The sequence below is a fragment of the Tilletiaria anomala genome (genome assembly GCF_000711695.1).
Source record: "Tilletiaria anomala UBC 951 chromosome Unknown K437scaffold_16, whole genome shotgun sequence".
Taxonomy (NCBI): Eukaryota; Fungi; Basidiomycota; class Exobasidiomycetes; order Georgefischeriales; family Tilletiariaceae; genus Tilletiaria; species Tilletiaria anomala.
The window spans coordinates 157,487-171,377 of NW_013547006.1; the positions used below are offsets into that span (position 1 = coordinate 157,487).

Below are 13,891 nucleotides of genomic sequence, written 5' to 3' on the forward strand. Positions count from 1 at the left end.
CGTGTGATATGCCTTGGTACCCGGAGGGCTCCAGAGCAGTCAGACTGGCTGACTTTCTCCTTTGGGCGCAGCACGGCAGCCCAGCCGAGAGATGGGAGGGAGAGCTGAGGCGAGTCACGACACTCGATTGATCCCAGCCTCACGCTACCACACGAGTTGAACCACGATCTCGCCAACCACCTCATGGCCATGTCCTCTACCTCACCACCAAGCTAGCTCGCTGATTGGCATAAGTATAGCACGCAGCTGGCACGCTCTGCGGCATCAGTGCCACCCCCTTGGCTGACTGTGCTGCTTTTTTGGTGCGCAACAGCTGCCTGTTGGCCGCAAAACACGTTGTCAAAGGCCATATTGGTTGTAGGACGGAGCTTGCGCTGAAAGTCGCCGGGTGTGGTGATCGGGACCTTGCGCTCGACCCTCCTTTGCCCGCGCCCACACATCACAACGTTCTTGTTCGCCGACGCTGCTTGTCCTACATACAAGTTCTGAAGACAGCAGCTACACACAACGAATTGTCTCGCCGCCCACCCAGCAGAGCGGCGACAGGTCCACCGCGGAGAGCATGCACAAGGTGTCGCGTGTCTCGCCCACGGAATCTTGCGCGCTGCCTGGCTCAGTTCGGCCGAGGGTGTCGGCGTGGGTGGAGTCTAGCACTCTGGCTCTATTCAACGAGAACGTGCTAAGGTCTCAGGCGGCCATCGCTTTGCACAGACACGATGACTGTCAGTCATCGGAAGAACAAGGTCCAAGCCAAGCCTGATGACCGCAAGCTGGGTGAGTCGTCAAAGTGACCTACCCCGGCGTCCGTCGGCCAGGTGTTGTATGCCTCTCCGCATGCTGACTGACCTCCTTCGTTTTGACTTTCTACTTGGCTAAACGACATGGTCTTCAACTCTCTGAACAGCCGTCGAACCAGGGATAAGATATCATTGCGATGCCTGCGGAGCCGACATCACTCTCACCGTTCGTGTCAGATGCGCAGGGGGCTGCGAGGACTTTGATCTCTGCGGCAGCTGCTTCTGTGCCGGTATAGAGGTCAGACAACACAAGGCGTGGCATAACTATCGCATCGTAGTGAGTAGCCAATGGAAGAAAGATGTACCTACGAGCGTTGCACTCATCTCTTACGCTGTATACACAGGAGCAACATGCATACCCCATCTTCTGCGATGACTGGGGTGCAGACGAGGAGCTCCTCCTCATTGACGGGTGCCAGATCTATGGTGTGGGTAACTGGGCAGACATTGCAGACCACATTGGCAACCGCACCAAGGAGGAAGTCGAGAAGCACTACATCAAAGTCTTCCTCGAAGGCAGAGATGGGACGAAAGAAGGGGACAGGCGAGCAGCAGCTGTTTTGCAGGAAGCGCAAGCAGCACGTGCGGACCGGGTGCGAGAAGACGAAGAGCTGCGAGGGCGACGTAGTCCGACTCCCATCGTGGCGCCTAATATGCATTTCAAGCCGTCCGTCAACGCAGAGGCCTTCCAGACTCGCAAAAGACAGCGAATCGAGGATCTACGCATTGCACAAGCCAACTTCCAGCCCAACAAGCTCACCAAGCCACTCGTTTCGGCGCCCACCTCGCACTCGGAAATTGCGGGTTTCATGCCTGGTCGACTCGAGTTCGACTACGAGTACGAGCAGGACGCTGAGAACTTGACGAAGGACATGGAATTCGGCCGAGTGTATAAGTTTGGCGGAGAACTTATCAAGAGCGAGCACGATGCGTTAGGAGGGAAGAAGGCTGTCCAGGGCATGGCGCGTATGCCGCCCAGCGCTCGAGGCGCTGTTGGTAGTAGAACAGGTGCTGGTACGGGGAGCAAAGGACTTGCGGAGGCGGGCGACACAGACACTCCTGCGCCTGAAGCCGAGGACGGTAAGGAGAAGGGCCAAGCGAACGCCGTTACAGGAGACGGGCAAGGGGACGAGGTGTCTATGTCAGTCGCCGAGAGTTCGTCGCAGGCTGCTAAAAGAGCAGCAGAGCAGACGGCCGCTGCTACCACCACTTCGAACGCCGCGCCATCTGCATCTTCGAGCGTGGACCTCAAGGGCAAAAAAAAAGCTATCGAGGAAGACGCGAGCGCGCCAGACCCCTCTGCATCTGCGGTAGACGGCACAGGTGCATCTTCCACTGCTGCGGCTGCGGGTGATGCATCTCAAGCTACGGAAGATCGAGCAGCGGATTGGGACGAAGATGACGCGGATCTCGAACTCAAGCTGACGGTGCTGGAGATGTACAACGAGCGCATCAACCGGCGAGCGAGAAGAAAAAGGTTTATGTTTCAGCGCAATCTCATGGATTACAAGAGGGTGAGAAGCCGCATATCTACGTTAAGTAACGTCGTTCTGACACACTGATGCTACTCATTATTCATATCTCTTCAATCCGCTTTTCCATTCGAAAGAACATAGCCGCAGAGCGTCGCCGACCGAAAGAGGAGCGCGAGCTGCTCAATCGCGTACGGCATTTCGCACAGCTACAGACAGCGCAAGATTTCGAAGACTTCCTCAATGGCTTATGCTACGAAGAAGCATTACGGCGGGCCGCTGGGCAGATGCAGCGCTGGCGCAAAGCGGGCATCACTTCTCTGCAAGATGGCGTGCAGTACGAAAAGGAGAGGACAGAGCGAGTCAAGAAAGCCGCAGCGCTGGCGGAGGGTGGGCTCGCCGCTTTCCCGCTTGTCGCTGCGGGCCTGCCGAGCGGGCCGCGACAGAGTGCGTCTAAAGCAAGCAGTGCGGCCGCTGCCGCGCGCCAGAGGGAGGTCAGTGTCGTGAGCCAGGGTAAGGACGATGCAGGGCCGACGGGTGGCAAGAAAGGCGACGCGGCGGACGCCACGGGCAAGCTTGGCCGCAAACCTCGTGCGTGTTTCAGTCTGATTGCTTCTCGCCTTTTGGCACCAATGTTTTTACTGTTGCTGACTTTTCCTGGTCATTATCTCTCAAGCTCGCCCGATGGATTTCACTAATGACCCCAACTTATCCCTCCTCACCGAGAACGAAAAGGTTCTCTGCTCGACTGTGCGCGTCAAACCGGCTGCCTATCTGACGATCAAGAAGCAAATCCTCGTCGAGTACCTCCGGCGCAAAGGCAAGCTCTCGCGGCGCGACTGCCGGACCCTGTTCAAGATGGACGTCAACAAGCTCGGAAAGATCTACGATGTCATACGCGAGGAAGGCTTCCTTGATGCCGTCACCAAGTACGGTCTCGCCGGCGCGACGGTCGACCCAGTCGTATCAAGTGACGATGTTCTGGTTGTGAATGGCGGCACGGGAGCTTCGATGAATGGCAGCGTCAACGGCAGCGGCGGACATGCTCTCAATGGGCATCACGATAGCGCGATCAACGGCAGCGTACTCAAGAACGCGCGCGGCGAACCGCTGCTCAATGCCAACGCTGGCCCCTCCGATTCTCCGCATCAAGCCCGCCCTTGGCGACCAACTGCGATAGTCTGACACCATTCAGGATGCGAACGAACGTTCATACGCATGCAAGTGAAATGATCCCATAAATGTGGATCTCTTCATCCTGTATTCCACTCCAAGCATCAATCTATTCTCATCACGGCATGCACACAAGCATATGCATAGGACAAATGTTCATGCCTTATGTTCAGCAATCGTGCGAATGCTGTTAGAATGCATAACGATTCATGCGGTAGTAATACAATCCCGCACAGCGTGCAGAGATGGCGAAGGCATGCAGATGACACACGTGGTCATCCTGGTCCTCCAGAGCTCTAGACGAGAGCACGTGAACGACGTGAGCCAGTGCTGGCGCAGCGTGTTGAGGTGTTCCGTGATGACCGGGAAACCTACTTAGAGGTTAAGCTTCGTCCGCCTCCAGTGCCTGCGGTTCTTATTGTACTGGATCTTGTTGTCCGTCTTCATGCGGAACCAGTTGGGGATCGGCCTGTGGATGTCGGGCTGGAGGTTAGCAGGACGTTCGCACTCTACAATGGCAGACGTAGATGTAGAAGAGGACAAGAAGCATTTCCCCAGCTCTTCGGCACCACTTCTCCATACCACCCTTGGCAACGCATAGTCCTCCGCAGTCTATTCCCGATAACTAGCGGTTGTCCTCAAACGCGGTGCACAAGATGCGCGTTCGACCCATCCATCACAGGTCTAACTTGCTGCCGCGACTGCCCAGCGATAGGCAAACGGACATATTTGGTGAGGTCGAAATTGCCATGCCCATATCATCGGCACCGCACAGTCGACCTCTGAAAAGTCTGAACCAGAGGCCTCTGCGTGCAGCCCCTTCCATTCCCCTGTCATGGACTATCCCTGCTAAAGAGCCTGAAAGCCGCAGTGTTCGCCTCCGCCATCATCCTGCATGAACCAACACTTTACAAAGTTGCCCAAATGCAACTGTTTGACCTTTCCTCTCGCTTTTACACAGGCATCATTGTCGCTTCGCCGCCATGCCCCAGCTCTTATGCCGTTATTCCCCTGGCAGTTTGCAAGGCTAGGAAGTGGACGTTTAGGCCGTGCTGAATGCTCACCTGTTCTGCCTGGAGGCCTTAGCCAGCCTGACCTTAGTCCTGAAAGTCTTTTGCGACGGCTACAGCGAAGGGGAGGGTCAAGAAGAATCAGCGCCTATCCGTGTGATCCAGTTCCCGCCCGTCGCCGCATGTCCAGTCGAGATACTGCGGACTTGGGTCTGCGAGTACGCATTTCGAAGTGACTCGAATGGCGCAACACGGCGATGTCAGGATACTCACCATTTTTGCGAGAACCTCCTTGCGAATCTGACGAAGAAAGCACTTGGTTGTTCCAAAGCCCTATGATTGATGTTAAAGACCACCAAGTCTATTGACGACTACCATCGAGCACATTGGATGCTCGCGCTGGCGCTCCGCCAACAGCAACCCGCAGGGTTTGAATTATTGCGCCGACAGAGTTGCCGCAGCACTTGATGTCACCATGGGGCGGCTATGAGTCTCATTCATTCCGCGGCTTGCGTCACGTGCTTTCGGCGATACCGCAGAATGAGAGTGCGCGTCGTGAGTGGGCCCCTCGCGCCACCGGTGGTAACGTCTGCAAGACAGGACGTCGGACGAGGAAACGTCACCGCTCATCATCAAAGAGCGGGCACCCAATGAGAGACAACAATGGGGGTTAGAACTACATATAGACTGGTATCGAGAGCGAATCCAGACACGTACAGCGCATATGTGTCCTTTCACACCTCATCCTCGTCTAAATCGGAAGAGCCCGGGCTGCTACCCACGGCATCAAACGCGTCGCTGGGCGGCTCACTGTCAACGCTGGTAGTTCTTGTGTCAAGATGTCCGATGAGCTTGCTGCCTCGATCTCCAACCAGTGTTTACCGGCTTGGCCTCCAGCTGGCCTGACGCGCGCACAAATCTCGCACCTATGCAACTCGGCAACGGACTATGCCTTCGCGCATGGACTGGTGTATCGTCCGTTGATACCGGCAAGCGAAAAGGTAGTCAACACGACTTCGGTCATCCATGCGCCATTTTCCCTTCTACCCTCGCCTTTCCCTGCGCGACTCTTCGCATACGCCAAGTCGCTGCAACCAATATTGAACGAACTGTACGCCCGCGTGGCGCTGGATCATCAATTCCTCGAAGACGTTTATGTGAAACAGAATGTCATTCACGTTGATGACTTTCAAGCGAAGCTATGGGATGTGTATCAAAACGTCATGAAGGAAGGTCTGGCACAGGTGAGTACCTGGCCTTAGCCAGATGCGAGACATCTGTCGCTCAGATCCATTTTGTTTGCTCCAGCCACGGCAACTCGGCCTCTTCCGATCGGACTACCTCCTGCATGATACTTCCTTGCTGTCAGGCGACTTTTCATCAGCTTCATCGACCACAGACCAATCTCATGACCTGACCATCAAGCAGGTAGAGTTCAACACGATCTCTTCCTCCTTCGGCCCGCTTTGTTATCTCGTTTCGAAGCTGCATCAGCATCTTGCGCATGCCACTGGCTCGTACTTTGGGCACATCCAATCTCGCAAGGGGAAAGCCAAGGAGGATAACTTCGACTCTCTGCCAAAGAACGACGCTCTCAAGACCCTGGCCCAAGGTCTGGCAGATGCGCACCAGGCCTACAATTCGGAGATGCCGGGTACGCACACCTTCACCGACCCGGTGATTCTCTTCGTCATCCAGCCCAACGAGCGAAATGCATTCGATCAGAGAGCGATTGAGTACGAGCTCTTGAATGCGCATGGCATTCGATGCGTGCGCAAGACACTTGCCGAGCTGGCGTCAACAGTCAAAGAACACGCCGCGAGCTTGCGTCTGCCCAAGCGCGAACTATTCATCTCTGCCCCCTGGTCATCTCAAAACGACAGCGATCCCGATCAGCTGGAAGTGTCAGTCGTTTACTTCCGCGCGGGGTACACGCCGACGGACTACGAAGGTCTCGGTAATGAGAAAGCGTGGGATGTCAGGCAGCTTCTCGAACGCAGCGCTGCGATCAAGTGTCCCAGCGTCGCGCTGCAGCTGGCGGGTGCAAAAAAGGTGCAGCAGGTACTTTCGGAGGAGGGTATACTGGAGCGCTTCCTGCTGCAGCCTTCTGGATCGGGTACGCAAAAGTGGAAGCCGGAAGACGTTGAGGCTTTGCGAGCGAGTTGGACGGAGCTGTACCCGCTGGATCCCCGATCCGAACTCGGAAAGAAGGGGTACGACCTCGCCATGCGGGACCCACATCGTTTCGTGCTGAAGCCGCAGCGGGAAGGTGGCGGCAACAACATCTACAAGCAAGACATTCCGTCAGCATTGAAGGCAATGATTGACCGCGACGCGAAGCGAGGGGAAAGCTATGCAGTTCCCGAGCGAGAAGGATACATCCTCATGAGCCTCATTCAGCCGCCGAACGGCCTCGGTAATTTGCTGATGAAAGCGGGTGCCGGCGCAGACGCCAGCGCGGCGCTCGCACCAGATGTGGTCAGCGAGCTGGGTATCTATGGGACGTGCCTCTTCGCCCAAGGGAAGCAAGCGGACACTATTGAAGTGCTCAAAAGCCGATCAGGCGGGCATTTGCTTAGGACCAAGGGGAGGGAGAGCGATGAAGGCGGAGTCGCTGTTGGCTTCAGCGTTATCGATAGCCCGTATTTGGTGTAATAGATACATCCCGCAGCGAAAGTACAGCGTGGAGGAGAACAGTGATTACTGGCGAAAAGAGGCAGCGACGACCCTGTCGACTCCCCAAGCGTCCTTCCAAATTGCGCTGTTCATCCCTGCCAACATTTCCTGCACGGCGGATGCCTGTCCCTGGCCGACTTCAAGGACGATTTGAGGCAAAACTGCAGATTTCGTATCCGAATCTCTGCTGTCGACTACGCTTGTAGATTCAACCACATGGAAGCCAGGACGCAAAAGACGCGGTGCCAGTTCAGCGAGGCGTCGGTAGAAGACGAGACCCTGCTCGCCGTCGCTGCCAGCAGTATTTGAATCCTCAAGCCGGGCATGCCGTGGCACGCCGATCAGTGCGTCTGGGTCCTCCCACTCTTTCACGGAAGAATCAAGTCCAGGCCAGTCGTTTGGAGGAATGTATGGTGGATTGCACACAAGAAGGTCAAAGCGCGCGCCGTCCAGCTGGCTCTGCTGTTGGTTTCCTGGAGCACCACCGAGCAAGTCTCGAATATTCCCATCAGAGAAGAGGTCGATTTGCGTCACAGTGACTGTCTGCGCTAGGTCTGGGGTCCCAGCAGCTGCCGCAATGCGCTGCGCATTTTCCATCGTTAGGTCGAGTGCACTTTCTTTGAGGTCTGCTAGGGTCACTGCGACATTCTTGATGCCTGCGATGTGCAAGTCGTGTAGCAGCAAGAGACCAATACACCCGCTGCCACAGCAGAGATCGAGGATGCGAAAGGGTTCTTCGCGAGCGACACTTGAACGTCCAAGCGCAGCGATGAGCTGCTTGGAAAGAGCACATGCCCAATCTTCCGTCTCGGGTCGCGGGATGAGCGTAGGAGGACGGACGGCCAGGTCTAAGGATCCGAATGGCATATTCTCTGAATTTTTAATAGCGTACAAAAGGAAGCGCACATGTCAGAATCGAGATGTCTCCAAAGTGAAAATCATGCTGTTGCTGTGAGCCGAGACCTTGTGACACAACGATATCTCCATTTCGTTTCAAAAAATACAGCTGCTGGACCTACTCCGAGCGAGCAGGCTTGACCAATGATGACTTCTGTCTGCGGCGCCTCCAACACACCCAGGATGGAGACTCACGTAGGACGTATGCGATTGGCTCGTTGGCCCTCGTGATGCGGAGCATCATGGAGAGAAGGCTGCGTCGTTCGCTGCGATCTAGGGGTGTAGCCTTACCCCTCCGGAGGCGCTCATGAATCTGATCATTTCCGCGCCGCCGTTTGATTTCTTGCAGTAGCCACCGACATTCATCCCAGCCAGGACGAAAATCACGCCCATGACTTGCTGGTTCACCCGACCCCAGATCCGAGTCAAGCGTTGCGGCTGCCGCCGGCCCGGTGGGCTGGAGACGCGCTAGTCGACGCTCGACGGCTCGAAGGAAAGGGCGATCCTGGTTGAAAAAGGTCTTCGAGACGCTCAGCCGCTGTCGAATCGGGTTCATGGGTGCGCACTACCTCCGCACTTTCGAGGCTAGCGGTCACAGCCTGCCCCATTCTGTGCTTGACGGACGACATGGAAAGGGCAGAGAAGAAAGAGAATGCGATCGGCATGAGCCACACACCCCACAAAGCAAATCACAGCTGGCTTGTGGAGTGCCGCGTGTCACTGTTCCGCTATATTCGCCTATGCGTGATGATGTCGATGGACCGAGTCTTTACTTCCAAGGTTGCGAGATCATCATCGTGCATGCTTGTCTTTAGATGCTCAACTTGTGATTAGATGTACAGGCTTATTTGGTTCCTCTGCCCAAGATGCACTCGCCTGGTTTCCGTGCATTCTTTCACGCATCGTATGGACTGCGCCTGCTGGCCGCCTGCAGCGGTGCAGCGGTGTGAAGCGTGCCTCTACCCTGAGTTCGCCTTCGCATCCGGTGGCGTAGCCACTACAGTTCGTCATCGTGGAGTTAAATGTGCTTCCCTCACTTTTGGATATCGGCTAACTCTTAACTTGCATACCGGTTTACCACTGTCGCGCAGCTGCACTGAACCCACGAGACACCTACTACTTCATTCTTTGAATTGGAACACTTGTCTTTCTGCTTGTCTCTTTGCGCCATCGCCTTTCGCCTTTTGGTAGCGATTGTGGCTTTCGCCGTGACACTGAGCCGGCGCGTGCAATCGATCAGCATCTACAGGAATGCGAGTACACACTTCATATGCCAGCCAGCTCCGATCTAGATTACCTCACAACATTTCCTCTCGTTATTGTCAGGTCCTTGGAAAAGCATGTGAGGCTATTGTGCTCTTCACTCATGGCAGCGACATTTGCATTCCCCGCGCTCTGCTGTTGGCAACATTACCGTCGAAGATTTACTCGAGGAGTTTGCGAAACGTTGTATTTTCGCCACGCGCAAGTTCGCAACAGAAGAGCGTAGTATAGAGATATGTCAGCAGCATTCACAGAGCATCTCTTATTTCGCAAGCGAACTACCTGACGATGAGGATAATTCACCTGAGGTGAATCTTGGTTTTTAAACTAAATAGGATTTTCGACAAGGAGCTCGCACAATAATGAGACTCTCTTGCATGCCCTCCGCTGCATCATGGACTTGATGCCAGACGTTGCCGGAATGCCTTCCTGAAACGGATAATCTTTCCCCTGAAATATGCAACGAATACAGAGCTGAACTGAACTACCATGATGGCTGACTCCGGCAAATCGTGTAACAATTTGCGCTTCCAAAGAATGGATACAATGGTCCTTGCCACAATATGTCGCACGCTACCGTCTGGACAAGCCCCACATCATATTCGAACCCGGGAATGAGGCAATCAAGATCAGGCATCGGTGGCCAGCGTAGCAAGTGGCCAACCGTCCCTTAAAGAGATCCTATGGTTCTTACGCATCCTCCCAGTTTACCAGTCACGGGTAGTCACTCCACTGCCTGTGTCAGAAAGAGCCTGAGGTATTTGGCGCACACAGCCAAACTCAAAAGTCGAAGGGAGAAGATGAAGATGAAGGCGAAGACGTCTGTGACGTTCGAAAGCAGGTCTGCCGCACCTCCAACACTAATTTCAATGACTATGTGTACAAACCTGATGACCTCGAAGCTTTGAGTCTTTATGAGTACATTTGTCAGTATGGCAAGTCCTGCTCTTCCAAATGCTAACGTCGATGGAGGCGCCCCCAGGCTTCGTCATTCCAGAAAGAGGACCCTTGAGTGAAGACGATTTGGGTACATTCCAAACCCAATCCCCATCCAAATGCGATTCACATTCGGCAGGGAAGATCTTTCTACTGACCACATGCTCTTCCTCCGCCGAAAGCGCGGCTTCGCAGAAGGCCATCATCCTCTCTTCCTACCAGGGTGTCACCATTTTGAGGCAGAAAAGAAAGGTTTTGGATCAAGTATGACAGCGCTTGGGGCCAGCTTCGGCAAGAAGTATTCAGCATTTGTTTGGAAACATCAGAAGCCTTGGTGAAGTGCGTAAAGACAGAATCGAAGCCATGCAGATGCGAAGGGGCAAAGAGCGGGAGTGGAGCCAGAATTCGGCGAACAGCCGTCGTAGAGTCGCTCATAATCATGATAATGACGGTGAAGATGGAGGTTTATCCGAACTTGATCGAGCATTTGCAAAGGAATAATGGTCCCATTCGATGGTGGCAGCGACCAAGAATTGCAATTCTTGGGTCTGACTAACTGACGATACATGGGCCCATCATGCTGCACTTGTTGGGAAACGCCGTGCCCGCCTTGGGAGCGGAAACTTGGCAAATACCGGGTACAGGAAAGCTAAATCATACCGATACTCCCGGTAAAGGCTTTTGGGAAAGCGGCAACTCAGAATACACCCCATATTTTGTTGTTAAAGATATGGAAACTAGTTCTCCTCTCACTATGCCTCCAGGGTAAAGACCCGAGGTTTCTAGGGCACGAAAAAGCGGTTTCGGGAGAGTTTCCGGAACCGGGAAATGATCGGAAGGGCTGGGCCGGGGTTACAGTCCCAGTGACTTCCGAGGAATTTACGGGGGTCTGGAAAGAAACTTGGGGAAAAGGCTCGGAGGCTACAGGGCTTTCGGCCATAGGGCACAAGATTTCCGGGCTAATTGTTGTTTGTGCGCTTGTATGGAGACATCGACATGGCCCCTGCAAGGCTGCTCCAGAGCTGGGTCGGCCCCTTGCCCTGACGTCAGGATGTCAGTGCGATCAGTGGTGGCCGATGGCGCGAACAGCCCATTGTAGTGGTCCGTGGTTGCAACTTGCAGCTTGCAGCTTAGTGCTATTGCTTCGCTGAGGTGCGCAGAGCCAACCCATTTATCCTTGTGGCGTTGATCTGAGCTAGGAAGATCACGCCTCGACGTAAAAGAGAGCAGTATTAGCGATACATCTTTCTCAGATCCGAGCGCCTTTGAAGATCGTAAATGCGCCACTTCCTTTGGACTGCTGTTCGATCCATCCCCACTTCGAAGGCCATCGCGCATCGCAGCTTCAGCCAATCATTCGCACGCAAAATGAAAATCGTTCCAGGTGAGCTCGTCGGTTCCGGAAAGTGCATTTGATTTGACAGGCCTAGGCCTTGTATAGCTCGCAATCATGACTGAACCCTGAGTATTCCCATGACGTAGTCCCCGTGCGTGATGACAACTACGCATACCTCGTCATCGACGACATGGCATCGGGGCCGCTGAGTGCTGCTTTTGTGGACCCGTTCGACGTGAAGAAGTTGCAGGCGGAGGCAGAGAAGCAAGGCATCAAAGAGATAATCGCCTGCATAACCACTCACCGTGAATCGCTACCCATGAGGGCCGAGAGCTGTTGTTCCATTATATTGACACAACTGACCTGTTCTGCTTCCCTCTCAGATCATGCTGATCACTCTGGCGGAAACAACGACTTCGTGAGTGTCTTATAGAATTCTCAAAGCGCTGCGACTCGCGCTGAATTTTTGATTCCCGGCCACCTTCTAGGCGAAAGCATACCCTGGCAAACCAATCTGGGGTGGCTCACACCAAATCCCCAAGCTGACGAAACAAGTTGGCCATCTAGACTCTTTCCCGCTTAGGGAAGGGTCCAGTATTCAGGTCACAGGCCATGCTACACCGTGTCATACCCAAGACTCAGTCTGCTTCTTCCTCGAGGACAAGGCTGACGGTAACAAGAAGGGCGTCTTTACAGGGTGAGCACGAACGAGGATATTATCGTCATCGCTGCGAGGTAGGGTCTGAGCTTATACCACTCGATGTATTCGTAGAGACACGCTTTTCATAAGTGGTTGCGGACGGTTTTTTGAAGGAACAGCAGAGGAGATGCACAAGGCGCTCAACAAGACATTGGCAGCCTTACCAGACGACACAGTCATCTATTGCGGACACGGTGGGTGCAACTTTCGCACAAGAAGATGGGTGAAAGTCTGACTTCATTCCTGACCTCCATCAGAATACACGAAATCGAACGTCGCATTCTCTGCAGCCGTCTTGCCACACCGACCCGCCGTCAAGTCGCTTGTCCAGGATTTGCAGAAGAGTCGCAACTCGAATGTCACAACGGGCGTGTACACAATCGGCGACGAGAAGAAGCACAACGTCTTCATGCTGGTCGACGACGAAGAGGTTCGCAGCAAGGTTGGCGGAAAGGATTCGATAGACACGATGGCCAAGCTGAGGGAGGCGAAGAACAATGGTTCTCTGAAAGCCAGCATCTGAAATCAAGAATGTATGCACTCACTGGGCAGTTGCTGACTAGAGCCTGCCGTTCAAATGCGACCGGGGGCGACTCGAAGGTTGGCATCTTCCCTTTTACGACATTCTATTTTGTCGGCGCTAGCTTTTGGAACAGCCTTTTCTCTCGTATGCATTGCACGTGCCGTGTGACAAGATGTCCATTCATGAGCTGGTGCATGACGAAATGGAGCGCCGCTCTGGGGGCGAGGTCGCGAGCTTTCACACTTCGAGCAAATGTACGTTGCAAATTGCAGCTCAGGGTGACCTGCTTCTACCCCAAAGCCTTTGATTGAGCACCGAGTCTGCATGCTCTCCTCATCCTGGTTGGCCACTGCCCATCCTCCTTGCTTGCACTTTGACCTCTCACGCGCTCTTCTTGCATTTGCAAGGGCAGAATGGAATGGCGGATAGGCTGCAGATGCGAGCAGTCTAAGAGGCGTACCGGTACAGGTATGTTAGGAGGTTAGGAAGTAGGACGGTCAGTCCTTGTGTCATGACGCAGAGTCACACTATCAGAGGGAGATGGCTATCATGTTTGTGCGGGACGCTTGCGAGTGGCAAAAGTCAAAAGACGATTAGATATTTTTGGCTGTGGGTCCTGATAATCCTCAAAATCCTCGTACTCGTCCACTCAGACCTGAATGCTGTATCTTTTCTTCCTCTGAGAAAACACAAAGGGTCTTAAGAGTGGCCCTTGTGAGGTTAGGAATGCCTGTTGGCGGAGCCCACTGGCTGGGAGATCGAACCGACAAGAAGAGCGCTAACGCGTTAGCTTCCCTGCTACCAGTTGTATAGAAGACCACACGAGACCATCGCATGGCGAGGAGTATACCGTGGCGAACGAGGTCCGCGATGATTACCAACATTACAGCCAGGATGGCTACCTGAGCTAAGAGACCGTCCAGCAGCAAGCTGATGACGAAATCCCGGCACACTAAAGTGACCATGGCCGGAGACGAGATCCGCTCTGAAGCGGGCAGTACCCCGACCGCATGAAACGTTTCATGCTGCAGGATCCTCCTTGGCGAGTGATCCATTCTTTCTCTGCAACCTAGTTGTCTCTGCCCTCCACCACCTTGGGTTTCATTTC

At 54.3% G+C, this 13,891-nt stretch overlaps 5 protein-coding genes across 5 annotated transcripts; 3 read left to right on the forward strand and 2 right to left on the reverse strand.

Moving 5' to 3' along the window:
* The first annotated feature begins 578 nt into the window (after positions 1 to 578).
* Positions 579 to 3,576, forward strand: K437DRAFT_51636 (uncharacterized protein). The gene is made up of 5 exons (XM_013389311.1): positions 579 to 774; positions 905 to 1,074; positions 1,142 to 2,311; positions 2,407 to 2,860; positions 2,946 to 3,576. The coding sequence occupies exons 1-5, from the start codon at positions 717 to 719 to the stop codon at positions 3,452 to 3,454; spliced, it is 2,361 nt and encodes a 786-aa protein (XP_013244765.1). The 5' UTR covers positions 579 to 716; the 3' UTR covers positions 3,455 to 3,576.
* Positions 3,577 to 3,817: 241 nt separating this feature from the next.
* Positions 3,818 to 4,929, reverse strand: K437DRAFT_277806 (ribosomal protein L39e; the record flags this gene model as incomplete). Its single annotated transcript, XM_013389312.1, has 3 exons — positions 3,818 to 3,911; positions 4,507 to 4,565; positions 4,927 to 4,929. The coding sequence occupies 3 exons, from the start codon at positions 4,927 to 4,929 to the stop codon at positions 3,818 to 3,820; spliced, it is 156 nt and encodes a 51-aa protein (XP_013244766.1).
* A 362-nt stretch (positions 4,930 to 5,291) lies between these two features.
* Positions 5,292 to 7,107, forward strand: K437DRAFT_221516 (glutathione synthase; the record flags this gene model as incomplete). Its single annotated transcript, XM_013389313.1, has 2 exons — positions 5,292 to 5,696; positions 5,761 to 7,107. The coding sequence occupies 2 exons, from the start codon at positions 5,292 to 5,294 to the stop codon at positions 7,105 to 7,107; spliced, it is 1,752 nt and encodes a 583-aa protein (XP_013244767.1).
* Positions 7,096 to 8,629, reverse strand: K437DRAFT_254845 (uncharacterized protein). Its single transcript, XM_013389314.1, has 2 exons — positions 8,221 to 8,629; positions 7,096 to 8,000 (listed from the first exon to the last, which is right to left on the reverse strand). The coding sequence occupies exons 1-2, from the start codon at positions 8,579 to 8,581 to the stop codon at positions 7,153 to 7,155; spliced, it is 1,209 nt and encodes a 402-aa protein (XP_013244768.1). The 5' UTR covers positions 8,582 to 8,629; the 3' UTR covers positions 7,096 to 7,152.
* Positions 8,630 to 11,228: 2,599 nt separating this feature from the next.
* K437DRAFT_254850 (Metallo-hydrolase/oxidoreductase) lies at positions 11,229 to 13,082 on the forward strand. Its single transcript, XM_013389315.1, has 6 exons — positions 11,229 to 11,608; positions 11,707 to 11,865; positions 11,944 to 11,978; positions 12,049 to 12,257; positions 12,333 to 12,454; positions 12,518 to 13,082. The coding sequence occupies exons 1-6, from the start codon at positions 11,593 to 11,595 to the stop codon at positions 12,781 to 12,783; spliced, it is 807 nt and encodes a 268-aa protein (XP_013244769.1). The 5' UTR covers positions 11,229 to 11,592; the 3' UTR covers positions 12,784 to 13,082.
* The last annotated feature ends 809 nt before the right edge of the window (positions 13,083 to 13,891 follow it).